The sequence below is a fragment of the Neolamprologus multifasciatus genome, chromosome 17 (assembly GCF_963576455.1).
Source record: "Neolamprologus multifasciatus chromosome 17, fNeoMul1.2, whole genome shotgun sequence".
Taxonomy (NCBI): Eukaryota; Metazoa; Chordata; class Actinopteri; order Cichliformes; family Cichlidae; genus Neolamprologus; species Neolamprologus multifasciatus.
The window spans coordinates 6,824,845-6,837,552 of NC_140455.1; the positions used below are offsets into that span (position 1 = coordinate 6,824,845).

General features: G+C 40.1%; 2 protein-coding genes across 3 annotated transcripts; one reads left to right on the forward strand and one right to left on the reverse strand.

Annotated features, from left to right (window-relative positions):
• Positions 1–3,930: 3,930 nt before the first annotated feature.
• On the forward strand, positions 3,931–11,457 carry cfap144 (cilia and flagella associated protein 144). 2 transcript variants are annotated; one of them, XM_085138521.1, is made up of 4 exons: positions 3,931–4,153; positions 4,536–4,595; positions 4,707–4,810; positions 7,818–11,457. In XM_085138521.1, the coding sequence occupies exons 1-4, from the start codon at positions 4,033–4,035 to the stop codon at positions 7,896–7,898; spliced, it is 366 nt and encodes a 121-aa protein (XP_084994647.1). In that variant the 5' UTR covers positions 3,931–4,032; the 3' UTR covers positions 7,899–11,457. The 2 variants fall into 2 exon arrangements, with proteins under 2 accessions (XP_084994647.1, XP_084994646.1); XM_085138520.1 differs by lacking the exon at positions 7,818–11,457 and adding an exon at positions 5,389–5,697 and having other exon boundaries at positions 3,936–4,153.
• Positions 5,567–8,751, reverse strand: ebna1bp2 (EBNA1 binding protein 2). The gene is made up of 9 exons (XM_085138519.1): positions 8,611–8,751; positions 8,267–8,350; positions 7,910–8,082; positions 7,429–7,552; positions 7,053–7,142; positions 6,866–6,941; positions 6,657–6,747; positions 6,378–6,540; positions 5,567–6,286 (listed from the first exon to the last, which is right to left on the reverse strand). Exons 1-9 carry the CDS (start codon positions 8,704–8,706, stop codon positions 6,239–6,241), a joined length of 945 nt encoding a protein of 314 aa, XP_084994645.1. The 5' UTR covers positions 8,707–8,751; the 3' UTR covers positions 5,567–6,238.
• Positions 11,458–12,708: the final 1,251 nt, after the last annotated feature.

The window sequence follows — 12,708 nt, forward strand, 5'->3', positions numbered from 1 at the left end:
TGTTTCATCATTAATATATCTTCTAACCGGTACCGGTCCGTGAGTCATTTGGTACCGGGCCGCGAGAGTCGAGGCTCAGGTGTGAAATGTATAGTTTTCAGGGTTTTTAGCGGTTTTCAGCGTTATTTTGTTATCGTTTTTATCGTTTACTCGGTTTCCCTTGGTTTTTTCACGTGTGTTATGAATAAATTTTCTTTTTTTTTCGCTACCGGTACTAGTTTTATTTTGTTGTATTTATCCGCGACACCTTAAAGGCCGCTCCATGAAAATATTGTCGGGCATAAACCGGTCCGTGGAGCAAAAAAGGTTGGGGACCGCTGTTCTAAACCATATTAAAGCCAAAGAAAATGATCCCTTCCCGCTGACACTCAGGGACAAAAGAGATCAGATCCACTTTCCTAACATGAATTAGTTAACATAAATGGCATAAAATGATTCCTTTCTACCTGCATGCCATACGGGGAGAATGGGAAAGAGTTGTCATATTTGATTAAATCACACACCATCTGTAGTACCTTCCTTTGGCAAGTAGAGTTTGAACAAACTCACAAACTGGCTTTTGACTGTTCTCTGCCTGAGGAGCTCAGTGGCTGCTTTGATGATAACGTGGTCCGACACTGTGACAGGAGCCAGGGAACGAGGCTTGACACCGCAAGCCCTCCCATCCTCCGTTATACATATTGCTCACTCTTCCTCGCGCACGTACACAAACACCACAGGGGACTTGTCACCCACCCACGCTGAAATCTACCGCCCTGCTATTCCACATTTTGAGTTATTACCTGTTTCTATTATATCGTTCACACAGTGCCAATAAAGCATGAATCGAGTTATGAGATGGGAACCAAGAGCTGAACATTTCACCTTTATTAAGCTGTCTGTTACTGCAAGAGGAAGCGTCCGCGCACGTACACACACGGAGTTAAGTTCCCACAATCAACACAGACAGAAACTGGAGAGCATAAAAGCACAGTGATCACTTCAGAGATGAGCAGATGGGACGGTGTGAAGGGAGAAAGAGCTGGAGGAAGAGGAAGGCGAAGAGAGGAACTCAAATGACTCAGGAAATTAAATAAGATATCCTAATGTGAGGAGACAATTGGTAAGAAGTCATCAGACAACGTAGGCCACAGCAGCCTTGAAAGTTTATCAGTGCCTTCACAGGAATCACACAACCATAAGTTCTATTTAATAAATGTGAAAGGGTCGTTATTCATGTATGAATTATAACGCCACAGAGTGCAGGGACAGTCAAAGGCGCTACAAAGAAATGTGAAAAATGCCACTCCACTTTTTTTTGGGTTTTTAAACACACTGCGCTTGTCACTGGGTCACTTTTCTTCTTTGTCATTCCAGTTGCATTCTTACAAATTTGTTTCCAGTTAGTGTGTCACGCTCAAGGCCAATAAACCTTCACAAACATATTTGTGCAGTCGCCGGCTTGTGCGTGCTCGGCAAAAACGTGTCAACATGTTTGTCTTTGTGTGCGTAACTCGGAAAGTCCTGGTGAGTGAACCGAGCAAAATGCCTGAACAGTCAGCTGTCGCACCAACAGAACATGTACAAACTAAGATCACGCTGTAAACAGGGGTGGCTATATTTTCTCAGTGTGGACATGCAATGTAAGTGATTCACTTTCATGTTTGTCTCGTCACAAAATAGTCCAGTTTGCACTCAGAGGCTTAGAGACCTTTAGTGAGATTTTCTAGAGATTACCTCCTAAAGTTTGGATGTGTTTGATGGGCATTTTCTTTAAACTATTCCCACAAAGCCTCGTCGGTTGTCAAGCAACACAGGGAGTAGTATGGCATTGCAAAACAGAGTGATAGACTGTTATCTTGTTTACAGCTGTGGTCAGACGTTTATGTACACTTGCACACTCATCATGGGAATGAATGCTGTGATAATATTGGACTTGAACTGTTCTTCTTCCCGGGTGGAAGGAGTGGGCATCATACAATCATCAGAGTTTGTGTTCTTCAATCAGGCAGTATCAAATATGGCCTTTTCTTTGCATTTTCCCTAGAAGTCCAGCATCCAGGAGTCATGCTGGTTGATTCCGAGACTGGTGTTTTGTACATGCCATTTAATGACGTTATCAGCTGAGGACCTGTCAGGTGTTTGTTTTATCACAGTAGAGACGGAAACACTGCGTCCTTGCCCAGGTTTGCCTTCCATTTCTATACCTAGAGCTATGCAGCATTCTGTAAAGGGAGTAGTATGTTCCTTCTTCAGTTTTCTTGAATTTTATTTAAATCTGGAGCACCAGGGCTGGTGGCAGACACTCAGCTAGCAGATTTGATTTCTACGTTTTCAGTGAAGAATTTCCCATTTGTAGCAAACACAGCCTTGAAGGCCTAATAAATGGGCCGCTGTACGCCTACATTGATTTTCCAGCAGTCGTCAATAACCATTTCCAGTATTTGAGATTCAATGAATGTCATTTTCATTCAAAAAAGAGTGTTTTTTTCTTTGGAATACAACAATATTTCTAAACTGATGGGTTTTGCTATTCACTCAGAGCTCTTTCTCCACGTTTTGATGGGTGTGTTTGTTACAGGCAAACATTTTCAGCATGGTTTAGTGGTTTGGATGAAATCCAGTGTAAGCTGGACTTCCCATGCCCTTGCATCAGAAGAAGGGCATAAGAAGCATCCTGGCTCATAGCCAAAGGATGTGCAGGATTTTGATCAGCCTCCACCTTTCTCGAAGGCATCAAGTCACAGGTATTTTCTGTAACTTTGATGATTAATGATTGATAGTGAAGAAAAATGTTGGTTCTTAAAAATTTATGTTTTCTCTTAGTTTAATCGAATATTAAGAAAAAGCAGTGTCACTGAATTTATTTCTGTATCTTCTTTATCTTTAGGTTCTAATTAATATGTTGTAAGGATTAGTCAGCACTGTCTGAGAGCAAAGTGCTCCACACTAAATATATTCAGAATCCTTGACTAAAGGAGCTAGTAAAGCTTCAAATGAAAAGACTCACAACATTGCCTCATTTAGGCTATAATTTTCTAATCAAACACAAATGGAGTTCAGAAATGAGATTACATGAAAGATGCCACATCTGCTCTCTAGCAACATTTCCTTGTAACACTCAAATGTTTTGGGGTTCTCGTGTTTCTTTTAAATGGAAGGTTTTATCTCTTTGCAGTATTCATTAGGAGGATCTATTCAAAAGTGATTTCGAATAGCAATTGCACACTGCAAACGCTAATGATTTAGACTGCATAGAGTTCAGCCTGACAAAATCCAGCCAAAGCAAAGCATCTTAAAAATTTCACATTAACATGTACCACAAAAGTGAGAAATATATATTTGAGTAGGCAAATCAGTCTTAAATTGTAAAACCAGAAGTAGGATGATTTCAGCCTAACCCCGGTGTTAATTAATTATACTGACCTTCACACATGGTGAGTCTCTATTACACATAATCAGACAGAAATTTCATTGTTTGCGCAGCCACTAGGTATCCAGGAGGTAAGAGTAGAGGTGAAATGACCTCATCAAACAGACTGACAGAGAATTAACAGGCAACAATACTGGCAAGTTAATTATGTGTAATTAATAACTAATAAATGTCATAATAAATCACTAGTGATTTCTTCTTTGGTTTGAATTGGCAGCTTAAAATCAACCAATTCAAAACATCTTCAATTTTTATTTCATATAGTGTTTAACCTGTCAGATGCAAGTGACACTTCTCTTTGCTGATATCACAGACTGAATTATTGAGGATTTAGAAAAATAATAACAATGAAAAGAAAAGTAGTTAGTTAGTTATTTTTTCCTCCAAAATAAAATGCATTTGATTACATAAATCGTCTAATATAAACTGTTACTGTTACCAATCCACCATGACCAAATCTGAGAGCATAGCGCCATCGCGTGTTCGAGTCTCGCAACTACAGCCAGCATGAGGCGGTGTTTACTGTTGCTAGGTAACGCGCATAGGTAGTTTAACGCCAGTGAAAGGCTTTCTGCTGATTATCCAACCCTAACTGTTGGCGTTTTTATTTTTCTCTCAACATGGCAGATAAAGATAAACTGAATTTGGTCCATCGGGACGCGATTCACGCCGAGCGGGTCCGGAAAGAGCAAAGACACCAGAAGCTCCACACGGAGTTCAGCATCAACCCCCACAGGAAATGTAAGTAAGCTAATCTCCCCTCTTGCTCCATTTCTCCCTCACATCAAAAATATGATAAAAATAAGAACTATCACTTACTCAAAAGTGTGACTGGGCAAGAACTATCACTTACTCAAAAGTGTGACTGGGCAGGGGTTTTCTCCTTCAAAGGGCTTTTGAATTTCACTGTGATTAGGGGACCAAAATCAGGGCCCCCAGCACTTTAGCAGTGCTTGCAAGCAAGGTTACGCTATGATTCAGTGTTAGGACGAGCCAGACACTGAAAAGCACGAGTGCTGTGCATTTCACAGCAGTTTGGTCCTCTCTTGTAGAGCTCTGTATAATTGTTGTACTGTATACCTCCTTTTCTTATGTGTGTGTGTGTGTGTATGCTGTGTTACAGTGCATGTACTGCCAGACAAACCCATGTGTAGGAGAACGACAGAAGTGATTCCAGAGGACGGTAAAATTTCCATTGAGATCAAAAATGAGAAATATTCTATCCATCTATTCCGTTTATATAAATTTGTTTTTAAACAAGTTGGTTTTATAATTTGATTTTTTTGGCCTCCAGAGGATTTCATCAAGGCTTTCCGCAAGGCCCACGAAGTTCCTACCAAGAAGTATTCTATGCCACTCACTGAGAGCCAGGAGATAGGATGGATGTCGACTCCACTGGTGAGTAAAACTGTCTGTTAATGGACTTTGGAACAAACTGTAGCTTAAATGTGTGAAATATTAACACTAACAACCCCAACACTACTATAAAGACGTCATGAAACCCCGCTTGTGTAAATTTTGAAGAATCTGCCCCCCCATCCCCCCATACTTTCTCAGTGTTTAGTCTGGTGTGGGAGATCAAACTCGAGTAGAAATGGCTGGGACACAGCTGGGATATTTAATGTGTTTAGTTTAATTTAATGTCTGCAGCAAATGGTGCGACACCCAAAAAAATATTTCAGGGAAGAAGCCGCTGTCACAGCCTAATGTAAACGACAATTATTGGTGGAATAACTTGAAAATTGGGAACACCATTGTTAACATGTTCAAACATTCCTCTTTTAATTAGGGAAACACTTATTTTAAATTCCTGGGCTGACAATGATGCCTAGAATAACACAATACAGATATTTGTTTATCATTTATTCATGCCATTTTGATATTTGAAAATTGTTTTCCTTTTTTACAGTAAACAACACCAGTAGGCTGATGTAATCGCGCATCCACCTTAACTCTGTTGATTTATTTTCCACCAGGTCCCGGAGTCCCGCCAAGACACCAGATTCAATTTCTTCCGATTTATGACAGACGTCACCAAACACCATGAATTTGGCCAAAGAACACAAAATTAACCCCCCCCCCCCCTCCCCTCCGCCACACACACACACACACACACACACACACACACACACATAAAAGAGAGAGAATAGAAACTGAATGCCTACTGAAATGTATTTGTTCATCAAACAATCATGCGGGTGTCAGCACAGAAGCTGACCCTTCTTAGAGAAACACTTGGGGGGAACATTTGCACAGGTCTGTACAAAACACACACGCCCATCACATGCTAATCATACTAATGAATGGAAAAGGGCAAAACTGACAGCTGCTCAATATTATAAAATGTCATGTAACATGGGAGAGAATCAGCGAGTCAAAAAGCTGAGTGAGAAAAGTAAAACAGAACGCACAAACCTCAGGAGAACACTGTGTCATTGAGAAGGTGGAGATATGGAGGTGTAATCACAGAGAGTGGATCTAAAACCACCTTAAGGTAGGGACAACTGCAGCCACAGATGCAAATATCAGGGTATCTACAGCAAATAACATTGTCCTTCTCAACCTTAGGAAAGCTCTGTATTTTGGAGCTGTGTGCAGTCCATTCTTGGCTTTACAGGCCCTTTGAATAGCTTCCCCAGCTGTGTGATTGGACTCAGTCCATCTGTGGTTTGAATATGATTAATATGGACCTCCATATCAATCCAGATGCATGTACGAAAGGTATATTGTACCAAAAAGTGTAGAAGAAGAGCTCATAGTCCCTTAAGGCAAATCCTGCCAAAAAGCAGAGTGCAAAGTCCAGTCTGCTGAGCAGCCCGCCAGTCTCTAAGAGCGATTCTTCATCTTCTTGCGCACAGACTTGCCTGGACGTTTCTGGAAGTCAAAGAGAAAGAAATTATTTGTTTTCTTATTTACTCATTTGAATAAAACAGTCAATAGATAACCATGTGTGTGAGAGACTCACATTTTGTTTTCCTCCTTTCCCCTTCTTCCCTCCCTTGCCGTGAGCTATTTTGGCACGGAAACCGGAAACATCGTTGTAGCTTTCCTTGGTGTTCCACTTCTTTCCACTCTTTTTGCCTCCAAAGCCAAACTTCTGGTCCTTGAATTTTCTCTTAGCGCTAGGCCTGTGGAAAAAATAAATAAATAAGAGTTTCATTGTAAAAATGCCACAAATCTGAAGTGGGAGCAAAAAGAAAAAAGCAATGACTGCTGTGTGCACTGCTGAAAAGTTCAAACTTACCCCTTTTTGTTCACTGCTTTCTTTGAGCCCTGAGAAGATTCTTTATTCATCTTCTGGTCACCTTCCAAGAATTCCAGTTTGTCGGTCATTCCTAGAAAGAGAAGATGTTGTTCCCAGTGCTCAATAAGTGACGTGTCCAAATTGGTGTAGTGACAAAACAATAAAAGAAATAAGGAAATAACGTCCATGCTACACTTGTAAACATCCACCTTTCTGGTATTTCTTTACAGCGGACATCATGGCCTTCTTCTCCTGCTGTCTCTTCTGGATCACTTCTATTTGGACCTGGCAAAAAATTCAAAATTAGAGTCAGTCTTTTAGCCATGTACAGTCGAAGTATCATACACATGTCACACTTACAGGTGTTAAGAAGAATTTCTGAACTCAGTCACCAACCTTTTTGCCAAACTTCCTTTGCTCGCGCAGTTTCTTGGCCTTTTCTGACCTCTCCATAATCATCTGCTTTGAGATCAGCTTTTTCCTGATCTGAACAGACCAACAAATGAAAAAGTATATGAATTTAGGCCCGACAGAACAAAAGAACTAAACTCAGGTCCTGAACCAGTATGTGCAAAGAAATGTTTACTTTACTATATGGGTGCGAACTAATACTTAATTACAGTGATGTTGTTTCAGGTGTTATGGAACATGTAAGGAGAAAAAAAAGCAAACAGCTGATGCTTTGGCGGTTTAATGTAATGAAATACAGTTTGAGCTTTAAACATATTTGTCATAACTGAACCTGCATCATCATATAGGAGACCAGGCTCACCTTCTGCATGTGCTGATCAGATTTGGCCATCTCTGCAAAGTAGTCTTCGGGCCTCTTGGTGGCTATGCTGTGCCTGTTTAGGAGTGGCAGTGCCTCGAGGACTGTAGCCTGAGCTTGACGGTAGCTGTAAATAAACAAAAAACACAAAGTAATCGGAATGGTCTCTTTGTAGCTGTGTTGTATTTTCCAGCATGTTTTTTAGGCTATTCTCTAAAACATTCAACACCGTATGCATGTTTGTAACTCTTTAGCTGAAAAAAATGACTTCTTTGTCTGACTCGTAACCAAATTTATTAGTGTGGTTACAAAATAAAAGTATATGTGATGCTTTTTAGCCTATCGTCCAATCTCTCTCTGCTTCCTTTTCTTTTTCTCTTACCACCAACCAGTTGCAGCAGATGGCTGCCCCTCCCCAACCCTGGTTCTGTCTTATGAGCAGGCACTATATAAATAAAACTGAGCTGAATTAACGGTCACTTACAAGAACATCTCCCTCTGGAAATCATCATCAGCATCCAGTTCCCCAGCGGCTGGCGCTGAAGCTTTCTCTTCAGCTTGAGAAATGATATTTGCAGCTGGTAGGTTGGTTAGATCCAATCTCTCCACCCAGTGAAGATCTTTACGAAAATCAGCAAGACACTGTTTCAACCCCTCCTGTGTGACAACATAGGAGCAATAAAGGTACAACAAGTAACAATATTATTCACTTTACAGGGAATTTTGAGAACTGTTCCATTGCTGCTTTAAAACTATTACAGTGGTATGGTTGTTTATAGTACGTTGATCATCCCTGTGTAGCATAACTTGCTACTAACAGAAGATGTGAGATGCCACTCACCACATTGTTGACGAACTTTTTGGGTTTATCCACCAGGACGTTCATCCCAGGCTTCAACAACCCCGCTGCGAAGGCTTCTTGCAGCTGGGCAATGAAATGAAGATGAATAATATTAACTCTGACTTATCTAAACCACCACTTGCTACAGCAAGACTACCCGGTCCTACTATTTTCCTGCTATCTAAAAAGCTTGATTAGAAAAAGAAAGATTCTGTTACTGATAATAGTACCAGGTCTCTGTTTGTTTGATTAACTTTATAAACAGCAGGCACAGTGACGTTTAAAACCTTAATACTTAACAGGAATGTGGTTAGCTAACGATGCTAGCGTGTTAGGAAACTGACCTCATCGTCCGATAATTCACTGTTTTCCTCCTCTGAATCCTGACCGAGCAGCGCTTCCTCCTCTACGGACGCCATAGTCTTGCTGTCGATAACCATGAGATGACTATATGTGAGCTATCAATGTTAAAACGTAAAACAATACGCCTCGGATATACAGTGCTCCTCACATGGACTATAAGGAGCCTTTCACGTGGAGCGGAAGTGACGCCTCTGAACGTCCTACCTATTCAGTTCGCCGGCGGATAAAACGTGTAAAAATAATCGTTCCAACCCGGAAAAAATTCCAACGCAGAAAAAGTAAATAAATTAATAAAAAAATACAGAAGTAAATAACGTTTAAGTCACACTCCGATAACTCAATGTCTCAATGTTTGAAGAGCGGCGAAAATCACAAGTAAGTTATATTGCAAGTAAGTTTCTGATGAACTTTTGTCACGTATCATCTTATTTTATTTAAATCCCCGCTTTTCGTATAGATAAAAAATGTTGTTTTGAATTCCATTCCAGTCTTTAAATTAGATTTAACATATAAAATAAAATGCCTTGGGTGGTTTAGAAAACCAATGACTGTATAAAAATCTACGGTCATTGATGAAAACACGATTCCGTTACGTCTAGTGTGTAATATCAAATAAGTCCTCTTAGAGGAGATGTTGTACACCTGTGCAGACTGGAAAGTACAGTGGATGGGTCGATATGAGAACTTTACATCTAACGTCAATTTAGAGATTCTACTTTAAATCTTTTCCTACTGTGTAAAGGAAGACTCAGGATTTTCACTTGCCACCTCATCAAGAAAGAAACTATCGACATTTCTTTCCCATTACTCAATTCGTGAGTCGATTTCTGTCACTTTGACATGGCACGACTGAGAAAAATGTCTGCATTTTGGCCCAATGTCACTGTCAATGGACATTTTGTCTGTGGGGAAAATCATGACAGCCCAAAATCTGAGTAAAGTTTGTTTCTGCATTCATTAGACATTCAAAAATAAATAAATTCTTTTATTGTTTATTTCTTGGGATGTAGCCTCTATGTGTCTTTAACATACATATCTCTGCCTGTGATCCTTTCCTCTTTAATCATGCTACCCAAGGAACCTTTTCCTTAAACTCTCCAGTGGACATAAGACACATTTTGATCTGTACCCGAGAGAAACCAGTGGATGTGCAGTATGCAAAGGCCATCAGCATTGAAATGTCCAAAACCGAGGAGTACTTCCAATGGGAGTCACAATCATTCACTTTAATGTTAGCGAAGGACAGTTTGTATTCATCTTATGTGGTCACGTAGCAGTTGTAGAGTGAAGGGCTTGCAGTTAGAACCAGAGTGCGTATGTGCTGAATGCTAATGGTGTGCTTTGCCTATGACCATGGAAGTAAGTTGATCTTACTCAAAATGTCACTTCAAAGGGATTCATCTCAAGTGGTCAAGCAAGGACCTTAACCATACCAAGGGCAAGGCGAAGAGCTGACATGCTTTAAAGTGTGCATACTAAAAATAAAACTTAGTCTAAGAGATAATTTACCCTTTCGGGTGGTGAGAAGTAAAACACTCCTTAATGCAATTAATGGTTAGCGGTGTTATGTTTATGCTGCTTAACAGATATGGTTTCCTCTGGAGGACAAGGTAATTGCAAGCCTTTATTATAGCCACATAGCAAAGAAACAGATAATCAATAATCACCCAGAAAGTAAAGCAGAATCAGACAGACGTATCTTTGCCTTTTTTCATTGTTTTATGTGGTGTCCAGGTTTCTCAGTGTGAATGTAACTTAAAGAAAAATATAAGACATAGCCTTATATTGAAACTCTTTTGTATGGTAATTACCTGGGTGGTTGCTGGTGTCCTAGCTTATGCAATGTGCATCAGAACTGCTAACTGAACAAAACAGCACATAGCATCTTTGATTTTCGCTTTCATACGCCATTCAAATAACTAAAAAACATCAAAAGATATTGAATCTGGAACTAATGCAGTATTTTAATATTTTGCCTATTTTATCCTAACTTTTTTTTTCTCTTTACATCACACTGCTGCTCTTATCTATGTTACTGAAAGTTAAATTCATTATCTCTTTGAAGGTTGCTTTTGAGATTGACTAATAGTAACACGAACAGCTTTCTTCTTAATAAGCGTCTCGCTTTCATGACACCTGGACTACAAAAGTGATCCAACTTTACAGGCTTACTGACATTACTTTGATTTGTCAGGAAAGCTCAGAGTAGTCTTGCAGAAATGTGTTATTTTTAATGAATAACAGTTGTAATAATTAGAACATACAGTCATGGTGAAATGACAGTACACCTTCTGGCAATTCAGTTAATAAAAGGTCATCTGGTCCTTACCCAGCCTTAAATTTAGGTAAATGCAACCTCAGATGGACAACAACACCTGATATATTACACTGAGCCAAAATGCAGAAGAAAACTAAGTATAGCAAATCATTTAATAGCTTGTTGAACTGTAACTTGAAGTTATAATTTCTGGATTAACTATATGTCTCTCACATTGTAACAAAGACATTTTGGCTCACCTGTATTACAAGGCTGCTTCAGTTCATTGAGGTTTGTGGGCATTTATGCACAGCTGTCTTTTGGTCCAGCTAGAGCAGGGGTGGCCAACTCCGGGCCTCGAGAGCCGGTGTCCTGCAGGTTTTAGATGTGTCCTTGATCCATCACAGCTGATATAATGGCTAAATTACCTCCTCAACATGTCTTGAAGTTCTCCAGAGACCTGGTAATGAACTAATCATTTGATTCAGGCGTGTTCACCCAGGGTGAGATCTGAAACCTGCAGGACAGCGGCTCTCGAGGCCTGGAGTTGGCCACCCCTGAGCTAGAGCATTTCTCTCAGTTTGAGGTCTGGACTTTGGCTGGACCATTGCAACACCTTGGTTCTTTTCTTTTTCAGTAATTCTGTTGTAGATTTGCTGCTGTGTTTGAGATTATTCTTCTGTTGCGTGACCCAAGCTTGAGCTGTCAGACAGATGACCTCACATGTGACTTTAGAATATTTTATTATACAGAGAAGCTTGTGGTTGACTCAATGACTACAAGGTCTCCAGGGCCTGTTGCTGCAAAACAAGCCTAAATCTTCACCCTTCCACCACCAAGGTGTTTGTGCTGATATGCTGTGTTTGGCTTTCTTCTATCCAAATGCCACCTTTTTGGTCTCATCTATCCAAAATACATTGTTTTAGACGTTTTGTGGTTTGTTCGGACTTTGCAAACCTAAGCACTGCTGCCATGTTCTGTTTAGAGAGAAGAGCCACACTTGTGCCGTTTGCTGATTGTTCTACCATGAACTTTAACATTTAAGATGCTGACTGATGCTTGTAGAGTCTGAGATGTAGACTTTGGCTTTTTTTCAGGTTTTCTGAACATTGCACAGTCTGACCTTGGGATGATTTTGCTGGCACATCCATTCCTGAAAAGATTGGTAGCTGTCATGAATGTGTCATGTTTTCCACTTGTGAATAATCTTTCTCACTGCAGAATGATAGACTTCAAATTGTTTGGAAATGGCCCCATAACCCTTTCCAGATTGATGGGGAGCAACAGTTGCTTCTTTAAGATTGTTGCTGATGTCTTTCCTCCTTGGCACTGTGCTAATTCACTTGAATACTTCAGGTCAGAAAACTGCCAAAGAGGTGGTCACGCTTTCTTATGACTTAAGTGCATTTGATTATCAGCACCTGTCTGCTACTTACTATCTTCATTCCTATGGAAGCAGTACTGGCAGACAGATTATATTTACTACACTGGAATTTAAAGAGAGTTTACTTTATTTTTCTTACCATGATTGTAGATGTAATAATTAGCAATAACAAACTGATTTCTGTGTACACTGATGATGAAGAATGATCTTTTCATGTCACTTTAGCATATTAATGAGACATTTAGTTTGGTATTAAACCATGCAAATTTTGTTTATTTCACAGCTCAGCAGGTTAGAGGAGTTCCACTATCACTAATACCAGATGGGCAGGATACGAAGTAGACTGGGGACTTCTGTGCTGACAGCCGCTGTTCATTTGAGATGTCTTCGGCCTCTTTCAGTGTTTTATCCTCCTAGTCCTCAAAGCACAGGCTGTCT